Source organism: Brassica napus, chromosome C8, assembly GCF_020379485.1.
Source record: "Brassica napus cultivar Da-Ae chromosome C8, Da-Ae, whole genome shotgun sequence".
In the NCBI taxonomy this organism is placed as follows: domain Eukaryota; kingdom Viridiplantae; phylum Streptophyta; class Magnoliopsida; order Brassicales; family Brassicaceae; genus Brassica; species Brassica napus.
The window spans coordinates 32,325,616-32,339,012 of NC_063451.1; the positions used below are offsets into that span (position 1 = coordinate 32,325,616).

Sequence of the window (13,397 nt, forward strand, 5' to 3'; positions counted from 1 at the left end):
CCGATGTTGATGTTCATGTGAAACCCTGACACAATCAGCACAACTACCAACAATCAGCCTCTCAGACCCAAAATATCCACCTCCTCCTCCTTCTCTTACTTCTTCTCCTTATCTACACCGCTACTAGGAAACTTCACCGGCAACCTTCCAAGTAATTACCAAAGATATACTCAGGCGTGTACCTATTTTCTTCATCAAAAAGCATAATAGTAGGTTCACCGTCACACACTGGCCCGAAATCCGGTTTAAGTAGGTCAATTCGACCAGAGACTATGACACATACTAGCTCGTTCTCCAGCCTGGCTTCTTCTCTTCGAGGTTGGTCTGAAAATCTCTGTCTTCAAATGGGAATTAGGGGGACGGATTCGGAGGCGCCCGAGTAGGATTTGGAATTTGTGTATCTGTTGAAAGAGCTCATGGTTATTCGCGATTCCATCTTCTTTTTCTTTTTCCCTTCCCCTTCTCTTCGTTGTCCTTAAGAAATCAGATTTTAGAAGAAAAAAATCCCAAAAAAGTATCAGTTTTAGATGTAAACGTGGGTTAGTCTAAATGGTAAATATCAACTTTTAGGCATCGTATTTCAAGTTTCGTAAATGGTGTTTTTGGTTTCTTAACTTTTGTAATCCAAAATAATCTTTAAAAATATATAAACTTAGTAATACAGTAACTATAATATTTTATTTCTATATAATCCCCTATATATTATCTGAGAAGCATTACGACTTCTTTTTGTAGCCACATGTCATTACTAGGATGATTCTTAAAATCATTAGAGAAATATGTTGGTCCTTCTAATTATGTAATAAGCTTTTTATTAAACTAACAATAAATTCATCATTAATGTACTTTATTATTTCCTTAAATAAAATTTATGGAATTGCCTAATGTGGCTAAAGTATATATGACAATTAATGATTTTGAATAATAAAGATTTGATAAAAAAATAGTGTATCTTCTATCATATTTGTTTAATTTTAAACTATTAAATAAATTAAACAACCACAATAACCATATAATAAAAATTTAGATTTTTATGTATATGTTATATTTTGAATTTTTACAAACGGCTATAAATTACTAAAACTGTTAAGAGTCTCACATTCAAATTTTATGATCCATGGTTTAAAAATTTTGCTATGACAAAATACAAATGACTACAACAATTATATAAGTAAAAATTCTAATTTAATTAATTATTAAGATTAATATATATATCGTTTTAAATTAAACTATAAACCATATAAAATACAATATTTTAGTTTCAAAATTTACTTTGAACAATTTTTTTGATAAAAGTTTTGAACGATCATTGACAACTTATTTTTTTAAATTATAAATTAGTAAAACTATTAATCCCACAATGAAAATTTTGTTATCAGTAATTTAGATTTTTTTCTATAAAAGATATAAATGATCGAAAAAACTATATGAGTAGAAATCATCATTTAATAGACATTAATATTAAAAGAATACTAAAATATATTATCTATGTTAGTATCATTTAAATTTAATTACATATCCTATCAAAAATAAAAAAATATATTTTTTGGATTAATAAAATTAATTTATATGTTTGCACCAATTTAATTATATATTTAATAGTTACTGAACTTTAATTATTTAATATATATTAATTATTTTATAATATATAAAAATATTTAATACATAAAATAATTTATATATATAATGTTGATTCCGCGCAAGGCGCGGATCTTAACCTAGTTATTAACTACTTCTAGATTAGTATCAAAAATTCTGATCTAATGTATTGGTATAAAAAGTTATTAGAATTTGTAAATTAAATTGCGGAATGAAATTCAGTATAATCTGCAACAACTTATTTTTTATAAAACATCAGTAAATATTAAATAAAAAAGAATATATACTAATTATTATTTACTATAGTAAGACAAGTATATATTTACATAGAATTTTGTATTTTGTTATTTTATCATTTTATAGAATTGTATTGTATTCTGAGTTGATACAACTTAGAACTCAAAACGGAATACTAATTTATAGTTTTCATTATAAGTATAAATGGAGTATCATGCTAATAAGAAGAATATAGAAATAGAGTCTACCACTAATTCTCAGAGACCTAATAGATGAAAAGCACTACAAAGACGCGTTCACATGAAAATTGCATTGAAGTTTTCTTTTTCTTTTCAAAATCACTTTCTATAAACTAAGTTAAGTTTGTTCAGCTAATCTATTACCATTCGGTTATCAATGCCAAACAACAGTGATGATCTGGAGGAGGAACGTGAAAGGTGGACAGAAATGGAGAGTGAGTGGATATCTTTAACAGATGATCTACGAATGGATATTGATAACCACCGTAGACACGCAGAGGATCTGGAGATAAAACTCAGAAAAGAGAAAACGGCTTCGGAGGAGCTAAACGACGCTCTTGGTAGAGCCATGCTTGGTCACAGTAGATTCATTGAGCAGTACACTGAGCTCCAGGAGAAGTATGATGAGTTAGTTGAGAGGCATAACGTGACGTTGGCGGGAATAGTTGATGTGAAGAAAGCAGCGGCTAAAGCTGCAGTGAAAGGTCGTCATGGGAAGAGTTTTGCCAAAGCCTTTTCAGCTGAGCTTACTGCTATTAGAGCTGAGAAGGAGAAAGAAAGAGAGTTCTTGAAGAAGGAGAACAAGGGACTTAAGATTCAGCTGAGAGATACCGCTGAAGCTGTTCAAGCTGCTGGAGAGATACTGATCAGACTCAGAGAAGCTGAGCAATATGTACAATCCTCTGAGGTAACTCTTACTTTCATCAATCTTTTGCTTGTGGGTTGGCTCTCACTATTGAATTTTAATGTTTGGTTTGTTTTGGATTCAAAAACCATATAATTGCAGGAACGTTTCAGCTTACTTGAAGAAGAGAATGCAAAGTTAAAGATGCAGATGGAGAAGTTAAAGGGCAAGCACCAGACAGAAATGAGTACAATGAAGCAATATCTTGCGGAAAGCAAATTGCCAGGGTCTGCATTACAGCCATGGTTCACGGGGAATGAGGAACATTTATCAGAAGACAGAACCGGTTTGGTCAAGGAGAATGAAGAACAAACATATAAAAGGAATAGGCTTATATCATATAAATCAACGGTTTAAATAACAATATATAAAATAAAAGGTAAACAAACATATAAAAGGAAAAATAATATAAGCTAACAAAATCGATTACAATTGCTTTTTAAATATTATTCATATTATCATAGTCAAATTAGAAAAATACATTAGAACAAATTAATCAAAAGTTTGTTGAACTTTAAATAATATTATATGATTTGCTCATTTGCTCACCCGCCCGTAGATACTATTTGGTACTTAAATAAAATAAAATTTCAAATACCGTTCATAGTACTTAACATTTTAAAAATGTAATCTAAATAAAATATCGACTTTATTTTATGTTTAAATTTCAACTAAATTAACTTGGTTACGATTATCAGCTTTTTATTCTACTTTTATAAATCGATTAGTCACAATCACTTATGCTATTTCACTTTGAACTAGACAACTTCAAAATAAAGTAATATCTTATAGTCGCTACCCACAATCAAATGGGTCGAAAAAAATATCATTCTTTTTGAACATATTTTATTTTTATGTTTTTGAATATATTCTATTTACTAAGACCATAAAATAAATTGTAAATTCATGTAAGAATAAAACATACGAACCCGGTGCGTAGCGCCGAAATACCACTAGTACCATGTAAAGAGATGTAATTTGAATAAAAAAAACAAGATTTCCCTATTTTATATCCTCTCTTTAAACTTTCAAACCGAAAAAAAAGAAGATCAAATCAGTTGAAAACCAGAGAAATGGGTTTGTTGCTCTGATATGTTCGTAAACTGAGAGAGATGTAGGGATCAAATCAAATCAAAGAGTGCCTTTCAAAACAAGAAAACCTTTGTTCTCTGGAACTTCTCCTTCACAACAGATCAGCAACGTTGAAAGGCAGCTCCTCAACAACCATGATATATAACTTTTGAATATCAAACATCGCCTTCTCATCATCACACGTTATGAAATAGATCGACACTTCCATTTCTTCCCATTCGGACATTGTTACCAAGTGCCACGAAATCAGTGGTGCTGTCTCTTGTGTTCTGGTCCATGTCGACGTGAGTAGTCGAGACAGTCTGGTCCCAGCCTCTCATTTTTCAGCGAGCCATTCCATCTTCAAATACATCAAGTATTGCAGAGTTTGTGACAAAATGCATGGACCATTTTGATCATCACTGCAGGGTATTGTAAGAATTTTTGTGAAGTGTTGCTGAGTTTTGTACCCTTTACTTTTATTTACATTTCTTATCTTTGTATGCTTATGGACTTATGTCTTGTTATGTATCACCACTCCAATCTCCTGCACTCACGTCTTCTACTCGCCGTTCTTCTCGCCTTAAGGTACCAGATCGACACAAAATTGTGTTCTTAATGTTGCACCAAACCAAACTCAAATCTTTCTGAGAGACTATACTTTCCACAAGTAGGATTCTGGAACCTATCTTCAGAACTCCTGGACATATCTTTTTTAACTGATCACGTGTAAGCCTATGTAGTTTCCCACAGATGACTCATATACTGATTCTAACATGTTAAAGGCTCAGAAATAAAGGTAGTGCTTTCACCAGGATCAAGGAATAAACTAAAGCTGAGATGTGATGGTGTTCTAGAGACAGCACAGCAGACAAAAATCTGTTGTTTGAACTTCATATAATATCTGATGTGATTATGCTTATTTACAATGTTGGTAAAACTATTCACGAGGAGGTGAAGTATGAAAGAATCCTTGTACTATGACACTACACCGAGAAAAAACTTGTCCTCGTCAGAGCCTGATTCATAACTTGCACTAGCAGTCAATATACGTTGATTTTATCTCGTCTCCATGTCCTCTTCCGCCTGCGGAGATATGAAATGAGAATTTTAAGGGCCTCATATGTAAAAAGAACAAACCCGGAACTAAATCAATGCATGAATTATTCTTACTGCTTCTGTAACTTGACTGATTGGTGGAGTGTCTTGAAACTGCACACTAGGTGCGTGTATCACTTGCGAAAGTTGGTTTAGTAATGTCTTCCTACAATTGAAGTCACAAGCAAATTTTAAGTCTTAGAGGTCCATGATATACGCCTTTTCAACTTAAGTAGGCAATGAGTAAAGAGGTATTAGAAGATTACTTTATTTTTGCAATATATCCGTCTGTGTTTAAATTCTTCATGCGGTTCGGCTCAATATGAAGTTGATAACTTGGGGCAAAACACGCATCGAACACATTGGTTTCGAGATCGTCGTCAATTTCTTTTCCAACCGCAACAGCTGTCTGCACCAAGGAAACCACACAAAAAAAGCACCATTCAAGAACAAGACTTTTACGAATATAATTGAAAAAACAAACACACATAGTTGAAGTTACTAAAGACACCTCATAGCACCAGCAACGTGCAACATTTCCAAGAGTGTGACCTTGACCACCCAAGAGCATGAGAGGAACGTTAAATGATCTTATGTACTGGAGACATGCAGCGTGACCCTTGATAGTCAAGTTGAATTTACCCAACGCGTCACCAGCTAGTGAATCAGGCCCACACTGAAGAACAATTGCTTCCGGCTGATAAACCTCCATAGCCTTGTGGATAACAGGTACCAATAAATTGACGAAACTTGCATCGTTCAAACCATTCTTTAGTGGAGCATTTAGAGAATAGTATTCTCCCTTTTCTACCCCGTTGTCTGTTATGTCTCCTCTGCTTTGGACCACAGACTCGTGGAAAGAAACAGTCATAACTCTATCAGTTTTGTAGAACGCTTCTTGTACTGCATCCCCATGGTAATACCCAATATCTATGTAGAGAACTCGCTGTCAAAATCAAAATTTAGAGCCAAAGTCATGTACAAGCATCAACGCTTAATCAAATTCAAGAAACCATTCAGAGGCAAAGTTACTAACTCAAGTAGAAGCTTCTCTTTACTTGCGAACCAAGAAACATCAAGATTCAAGAGTTAACGCTAAAGAAGCAGTTACCTTGAAGACTTTGAGCAACTCGAGGATCCCAAGAACAACGTCATTGACGTAGCCAAAGCCACGAGCCTCATCTCTCTTGGCACGGTGCATCCCGCCGGACCAATTGATGGTGATATCAGCTTCGCGTCGGTTCAGCTTGGCGGCGGCGCAAATAGAACCACCAGCGTAGAGACGGCAATAATCGATGAGGCCAGGGAAGAAAGGGGTGTCCCACTCGTCTAAGTCGAAGAGCTCCAAGGAAGTTTCGGCTACGTTTTCTGACTTATTAGCCATGTCGACATACTCCGGCGTGAGAGTAGCGAGGCATGTTATGTACTCCGGCGAGTGAAACCGAACGAAATCTGAATCTTTGGCAAGGCTAGGGCGGATGATATCCATGTCGTTGTGGAGGTTATAGCTGCGGATGAGGTTGTGAGTAGTAGTGATCTGTTGGGATACCCGTTGACTGCCGTCGCCGATGTATGGCTCGTAGTAGTAGGTCACGCGCCGTTTCTTTCCGTCGGTACCTGAAGCCAAGCTCGCCGCATTCTCCATCTTCTTTCTCTTTCTTTTTCTCTGCTTTTTTTTTGTTTTTCCGCCAAGAAGCGAGAAAGATCGATTTTATTTTGAACTATTTCTGTTTTTTTCTTTCTTTTAGAATAATAAAAAATATTAAAATTTAAAACTTTATTATTCTACTTTAATCCCTCAGTTTCTTTGGTCAATGTTGGGGAAAGAAGCAGTCATAACTCTTATCATTGTCGTCTTGTACTTCATTCCCCATGGTGAAAACCACTGACTGCCATGTGACCCTGTCAGATACAAGTAATATAGAAAACGAAGTTGAGTAACATCTTCAGAAACAAAATTTTTTTTTTTTTTTTTGTAAACTTACAAAATCTTGTTTTGAACAAGGAACTCTTCTATTTCTATCTAATCTACCCTTTAAATATTTAATAGCAAACAGACAAAAATACGAGAGTACTGATAATAATAAAGTATGAGATGGTCAAGTAAATGTTGAACCAAAAGCAAACTTCTATAACAAATGGCTTTCTAATGAAAATATTTGGATATTTACGTTCAGATAGTTTCAGTGACTCGCACTATGGACGTCTCAGATATAAAACAAACCCGGAACTTTTGCATATGTTCATGAGATTAATTTAGACTTGTTCAAAATCTTTTAATTATATAAAAAAATAACTTTCTGTTATATATCATAATCATATTTGGACTCAGAAAAATCAGGTAGCGAATCATACAGTACAGTTTTTATTGAACTGCTGAAACTAAATTATTGGAGCAATCTGAAGTTAAGCTTCTTACTTATATTGTTGGGCATTGCAAAAGAAGAAGATTCTATGAAAGTATAAAAAAATTGATTAGAGGCAGTCGATTGCTGAAATTAAATCTCTATTCCATAACTAAAAACACAATGAAATTAAATATTTATTCCGTAACTAAAACACACAAATGATTCATTCACATGGAAAGATTTGAGTTTGAAGGAAAGGTGTCGGACATTAATTAATAATAAAAGCCATTTTAAAATTACACCAAATCGATATATTTGCTTAATACAATGAAAGGAAACAAAAACAAGAATATTCGATCAGAGAATTGTCCAAAACAACCCCTGTGATGAACGAATATTTCTTCTTGGGGTCCCACAGTGACGTCAATTCCTTCTTATAAATAGACTCCCTTCGACCCACACAAATCTCGGTTTAAGGATACAACACCACTCCCAAATCTCCTCCCCTCCAAAATAATACTCTCAGACCCTAAGAATGGTGACAACGAAGAAGAGCGAAAGCAGCCTCAAGTTTCTCTGTAGTTACGGCGGTAGAATACTTCCTCGCTCTATCGACGGGAAGCTCCGTTACGTCGGCGGTTTCACCAGAGTCCTCTCCGTTGTTGATTCCATCTCTTTCTCAGGTCCGTTAAAAAAAAATTCCCGATTTCAATTTTTCTAAGAAGAAAGTGAAATTGATTTGTGTTTTTTTTTTTTGTTTTTCTCAGAGCTAATGGTGAAATTGGAGGAGTTCTGTGGATACGCCGTTGATCTAAAGTGCCAGTTACCAGACGGAGATCTCGAGACACTGATCTCCGTTAAGTCAGACGAAGATCTCACGAACATAGTAGAGGAATACAATCGCGTCTACGGAGGCAAGATTCGAGCGGTTTTATCTACTCCTAAGCATGTATCGCCACCATCGAGCGGCGGCGGCGGCGATGTGTCACCGATATCTCCTTTCTCCGTCGTCGCTTCTCCTTCGCCTCCGCCGGCGTATAGAAGGTTTCCACTATCTCGTTATCAGATGGAGAATCTCCAGAGCGGAATATTCCGTAAGCGAGCGGAGGAATATTCGCGTTGCTGTAAATGCCGTGTGCAGAACATAGACTCCAATCTCATTTGGCATTGACGCTGACGGTCGTCAAATCGAATAGACTAAATAATAAATAATTTTGGAAAAAAAAACAGAAGTTTATATGGTCGTTGATGTGATGGTTGTTATGAGAAATTAAGGAATAACTAAAGTTTGTAGTCGGAAACATCATTCGGGTGAACCGGAGAAGAAGACGGGAGTTTTTTAATCTTCCGTTAGCTTTCTTGTTAAGATATCTGGGAAACGTACAACGTTAGTTTTTTTTTTCAATACGTGGTACGTTGCGACCGTTCTAGTTGTGAAACGTGTCAATCTCGGACGCGAGTAAATGTGTGTGTTTTGTGGATCAGTGGATGTCTTTCTTCACACGTGTATGTATGCCTGTTAGACTGTGACTCAGTGACACTGAGGTTTGTTCTTTCTCTCTGCATAGTTTTCTTTGTTTTTTGTTTATAAGTTAATGTTCTTTTGTAAATTAATTTGGTATTTGTCATGTTTCATCCATGTCTAGTCAGAATGGCGTAGGATAATTAATTTTCTTGTCAATTCCGTTACACTTTTTTCAAAGGCAAAACTATTAGGGGATACATCCAAATATCAATTGCAGAACTTATAAACAAACTAGCCGCTATTTAAGGAAAAAAGGAACTGAGAATTAGTTACTTAGCTTTTTCTAACTTTTTTTTGTTTGAACACCCGAATTCGGATGACCAAAACCAATGAATCTCATTGTTGAGGTATTTCCAACCCTATTCTATTTTAATGTTGTTCTATTTTGGAATTAAAATAGAATAATATATTGGAGATGCTTTTAAACAATTTGACCAACAATTTGAGAGTTTGACATACACAATTCAAACTTGAGCTGAATTGAATCCAAGGATACCCAAAGTAATTTTTTTAAAATACTAATGTGAAACAGTCTTTTTTTTGTCAGCAAATTGTAACAGTCCTTTATTTCACCAAAAAAAAACTAGTTACTGTATTTTTCCAATCAAGCCCTCTTGTTTTTTAAAGTCAGTCTCTTTACTTGACTAAATGAACTAGATGTTGTACTATCTACGGAATAAAATTTTGACGGACCAAAACGTAGGAATTGTTGTTGACCAACTTGCACATGTTCGTAATATAATGTTAGTTAGTACACAATAAGTGAAAAGAATAACGCATACAATACGTGAAAAGAATTACGCAAAGTTTTGGTCAAAAATAGAATAATGCGAATTGCCAAGTTGCAAACAATTTGTGGGAACAAAAAAAATAAACCACAAACATTACTGTAAACTGAGGCTACAAAAGAAGAACAATCTTGTCCTTGTTATTAATTTTTAAAGTTTGGATTTCTAATTAATGATCTTTCTACACTTTGAATCGTTTCTTAATAACAAATAGGAATGCAATCTTCTTCATGGCAATGCATTTTTTTTTTTTTTAAGAGAACAATTTATTTTTTTAGTGTTGTGTATAAAGTTTGATTGGACCATTTCTTGACGAATTCGTTTTACCCGAAATCGTGATCTAATTAACAGACAAAAGTCATAATCACTAAGCTATTCATCTAATCCTTTTCATGTAATTTTTTTCTTAGGGGAAAAGAAAATGGTAAGGCCAAAGTGGACCGTGGACACACATCTAACTTTGGTGCGAATAAACTGGTGAAGCGTCAGCATCACGGTCGCTATAACATACAAGATTAGATACGTACCTGAAAATGCCGTCATCATCAAATAAGCTGCTTCCATGTCAAAAGTTGCTTCTTTTGCATCATTTTCTGAATCTTCATTTGCTTATTTTCTTCTTCCGGAGTCTTCATTCTCTCGTGTTAGTTTGCCGTAAAAATGGTGCATAAGTGCTGGATTGTCTGTTTAGTATAATGTTAAAAATAAATATGATTTTTTTTTCCAGTTTTGTTTGTAGCATCAGATGTTTTGATTATCGTGGCCACCACAACTGGATCCTAATCCATCAAAGGTTAAACACTTTCACTTGATCCGGCCACCTGAAAACATAGAGTGGTGGCCGATTATTAAGATCAGGATTGCTTCAAATACATTATTGATAATGTGTTTGCTTACATAAAAAGATCACACATAATGTGTATATGGAAAACATTTTTTCACAAAATGTATTTCTTTTTTCCAATGTGCTAATGCAACCGCAGAAAAATATTGGGAAAGAGACCAAAACTCTTGTCTGATAAATAAAGTGAATATTAGTATAATGATGTCTCTGTGTGAGCTTTCTTCTGTCAGCTATTAATCAGACAGACAGTCCCATGTGTGAGGAAGATACACGTAATCTTATCATATATCAGCAACAAACCTCACATGGCCCGTTTCCAATCCAGACAGGTGGGGAAGTTTAGTCTTCGGATAATAGTTTTTTTTTTTAATTTTTCCTGTCCTCTAAAATTCACTTTTGTATTTGAGAAAAATATAATTTTTTCTCAATAATCTATGTGAATTTCCATTCTATATCAAGAAACAAAATCTCCAACTATAAAACATCAGAGAGACAATACACAGAGATCATCCTTTTCAAAAATTGTTCTCGATCCATATAGCTTAGTAGCAATCAAAAACTTATATCAGTGATCCTGGATAGAGATGAAAGAAAAGAGAAAACTGCTCATTTGCTCTCAAGTACTTACCATATGTCCTGGATTTAATACTTATAATTAAATATATTAGGTCCTAATTATCAACCAGGATTTGAGCAAAACTTTGTATTCAGCACATCTATTATAGATGAATTAAGAAAATAATACATGTGAGGTGAAGAAATTCTCATAACTGCATTCTCAAAGTGAAATTTGTAAATTTATTTCGGGAATGAAAAAAATAAACAAGAAAGAGAATTGTTTGAAAAAATGCAAACTGCTTATGAACAATCCACAACATCCTTCATTCCCATAGACAAAGCCTGTGGCCAGTGCAGCAGGAAGAAGAGAGGAATTGGACATAAAATCTAGAAGAAACTGTTAACGAATCTTCTTTCACTGGGGAGAGGTTTGAATATCTACCTCAAACATCACCGAGACGTCTTTTCGAGTCTGTTTCACAATGGTGAGGACAAGATGCTTCAAACCAGGAAGTCCCCAGAAAGCATCAATAAGATCAGACATTGAAGGAGAATAATTCTCTGACCTTCGCACTTCCATCTTAGCAACATTCACAGCAGTCCCATCAAAAGGCTTTTTTGCACGAGCATGGTGATTTTGCTTCTTCATCATCTGTACAAGATCTAACGCCTCTTCACCCTTGTTGATTTCATGCAGCTTGTCTATAACACCCTTGTAAGTAGTTCTCCAAGGCTTCACATTAGCATTTTTCACCTTCTCCTTTAGGAACTTGCACGCCTCCTCGATCCTGTTTTGGCTAAGAAACATACCTACCATGACATCAAGCAATCCAGAGTCGATAACCAACCCTTTCTCCAGAATATTCTCGAAACACGCAAAAGCCTTATCAACCTCATTGTTCTTGAAGTACCCTTGGATCAGAACAGTCCAAGTTTTTACATCGGGAAACAATCCATCCGCTTCCATCTGATCCAGGATACCACACGCTTCTTCTAATCTCTTAGCTTTACAAAGACCAAACACGAGTTGGCTGTAAGTGATGTTATCCGGCTCATAACCAGCATCTCTCATAGCCTTCATGGTATCTCCCGCTTCGTCAAACCTAGATACACTGGTTAAGTACCTGTGGATTCCATCATAAACAGCCTTCGAGAGAGGCTTCCCAGTTGATTCATACTTCCTCGAAACCCGATACACCAGATCCAAATCCGGACTGGGACCAGCTGATAAAGACTTCAAGAAAAGACTACAATCTTCAACGGATGGCTTGAACGGACCATCCGTCATAAACTCGTAAAGCTTCACCGCCTCAATCATCATTCTAGACTTCTGAAACTGTCTTGATACTTTTATGTAAGTGTCGAAATCAACCTCGTGCCCTGCCTCCTTCATCTCATCGACAACACTCCAAAACTCTGCGACCGAGCTAGGCCTTGCCAGAACCCTCAAGGCTGCGTTATAAGTAACGGTACTGTGTTTGTAACAACCACCGACCCAACGGAGAAATGAAAAAGCTTTCAGAGGATGTTCCTTTAGTCCGTTCAACACTCGGATAACGAAGTTATGATCAGACAAAGGGAGTTTCATACCCTGAAGCTGCCTCTCAACTTCACAACCCCAATCCTGTTTCGAAACAGAAGCAGAAACATTGTCTGCAACAACATACATTGCGTTATCATTATAGAACCAAGCTAAAGCCTTAGCGTCTTTGTAGCTCTCTCTGTTAAGCAAAGTATAGATAGTCTTGTACGTTTCCTCGTCCAGACAAAACCCTCCTTGTTTCATATCCGTAAGAGTCGTCCGAAACCTTTCCATGGGTCTCTGCTGCACTAGTATCATCCTCAGCATCGTGCTGTAAAGTGGAGAACTTGGAGTAAGATCTGATTCTCTGATGACCCAGTCGAGAAAGGAATAAGCTTTCTCTGGGTGCTTAGCTAGTTTCCTTAGAACGTAGATTGCAGTCTCGTGGGTTAGACGCGTGTCTGGTTTTCTCAGTCCTTCCACTACTTCTTTAGACCAATCGCTTTCGAGGACTAACTGAAGCATAGACTCTGGTTTTGAGGAAAAGGAGCGGAATTGCCACGGAGAATTGATGGACGAAGAAAAACCCACCTGAACTCGGCTTAGATAGGAACGGTTCGAAGTCTTTGAGTAAGCGTTTCGAAGAGAAGACAGGACTGCCTTTGATTTGTACATGGCTACTATGTCTGAACAAGAGGAAGACGAAAACGTGCAGTAGGGTTTAAGTAATAATACATTTTCACGGGGGTTTAACAGCCTCCTAAACTCTGCGTTTTATCTGAAGATATTTTAAGTCAAAAGCCCATTTGTTCCGTCTTCTCTAGGATTCGCTTACTAACAAGATGGCCAAGAGGCCGAGTTTATTTGTATATATTACTGATAA

The 13,397-nt window shown here is 35.8% G+C and overlaps 4 protein-coding genes across 4 annotated transcripts; 2 read left to right on the plus strand and 2 right to left on the minus strand.

Moving 5' to 3' along the window:
• Positions 1-2,166: 2,166 nt before the first annotated feature.
• LOC111209522 (kinesin-like protein KIN-12F) lies at positions 2,167-3,292 on the plus strand. Its single transcript, XM_022709470.2, has 2 exons — positions 2,167-2,763; positions 2,863-3,292. The coding sequence occupies exons 1-2, from the start codon at positions 2,233-2,235 to the stop codon at positions 3,115-3,117; spliced, it is 786 nt and encodes a 261-aa protein (XP_022565191.2). The 5' UTR covers positions 2,167-2,232; the 3' UTR covers positions 3,118-3,292.
• Positions 3,293-3,953: 661 nt separating this feature from the next.
• Positions 3,954-6,915, minus strand: LOC111209877 (histone deacetylase 7-like). Its single transcript, XM_022709907.2, has 5 exons — positions 6,041-6,915; positions 5,441-5,875; positions 5,196-5,338; positions 5,005-5,095; positions 3,954-4,917 (listed from the first exon to the last, which is right to left on the minus strand). The coding sequence occupies exons 1-5, from the start codon at positions 6,572-6,574 to the stop codon at positions 4,891-4,893; spliced, it is 1,230 nt and encodes a 409-aa protein (XP_022565628.1). The 5' UTR covers positions 6,575-6,915; the 3' UTR covers positions 3,954-4,890.
• Positions 6,916-7,736: 821 nt separating this feature from the next.
• Positions 7,737-8,643, plus strand: BNACNNG09400D. The gene is made up of 2 exons (XM_048765486.1): positions 7,737-7,960; positions 8,045-8,643. Exons 1-2 carry the CDS (start codon positions 7,813-7,815, stop codon positions 8,446-8,448), a joined length of 552 nt encoding a protein of 183 aa, XP_048621443.1. The 5' UTR covers positions 7,737-7,812; the 3' UTR covers positions 8,449-8,643.
• A 2,539-nt stretch (positions 8,644-11,182) lies between these two features.
• On the minus strand, positions 11,183-13,339 carry LOC111210106 (pentatricopeptide repeat-containing protein At3g48250, chloroplastic-like). Its single transcript, XM_022710463.2, has one exon. It carries the CDS (start codon positions 13,187-13,189, stop codon positions 11,408-11,410), a length of 1,782 nt encoding a protein of 593 aa, XP_022566184.1. The 5' UTR covers positions 13,190-13,339; the 3' UTR covers positions 11,183-11,407.
• Positions 13,340-13,397: the final 58 nt, after the last annotated feature.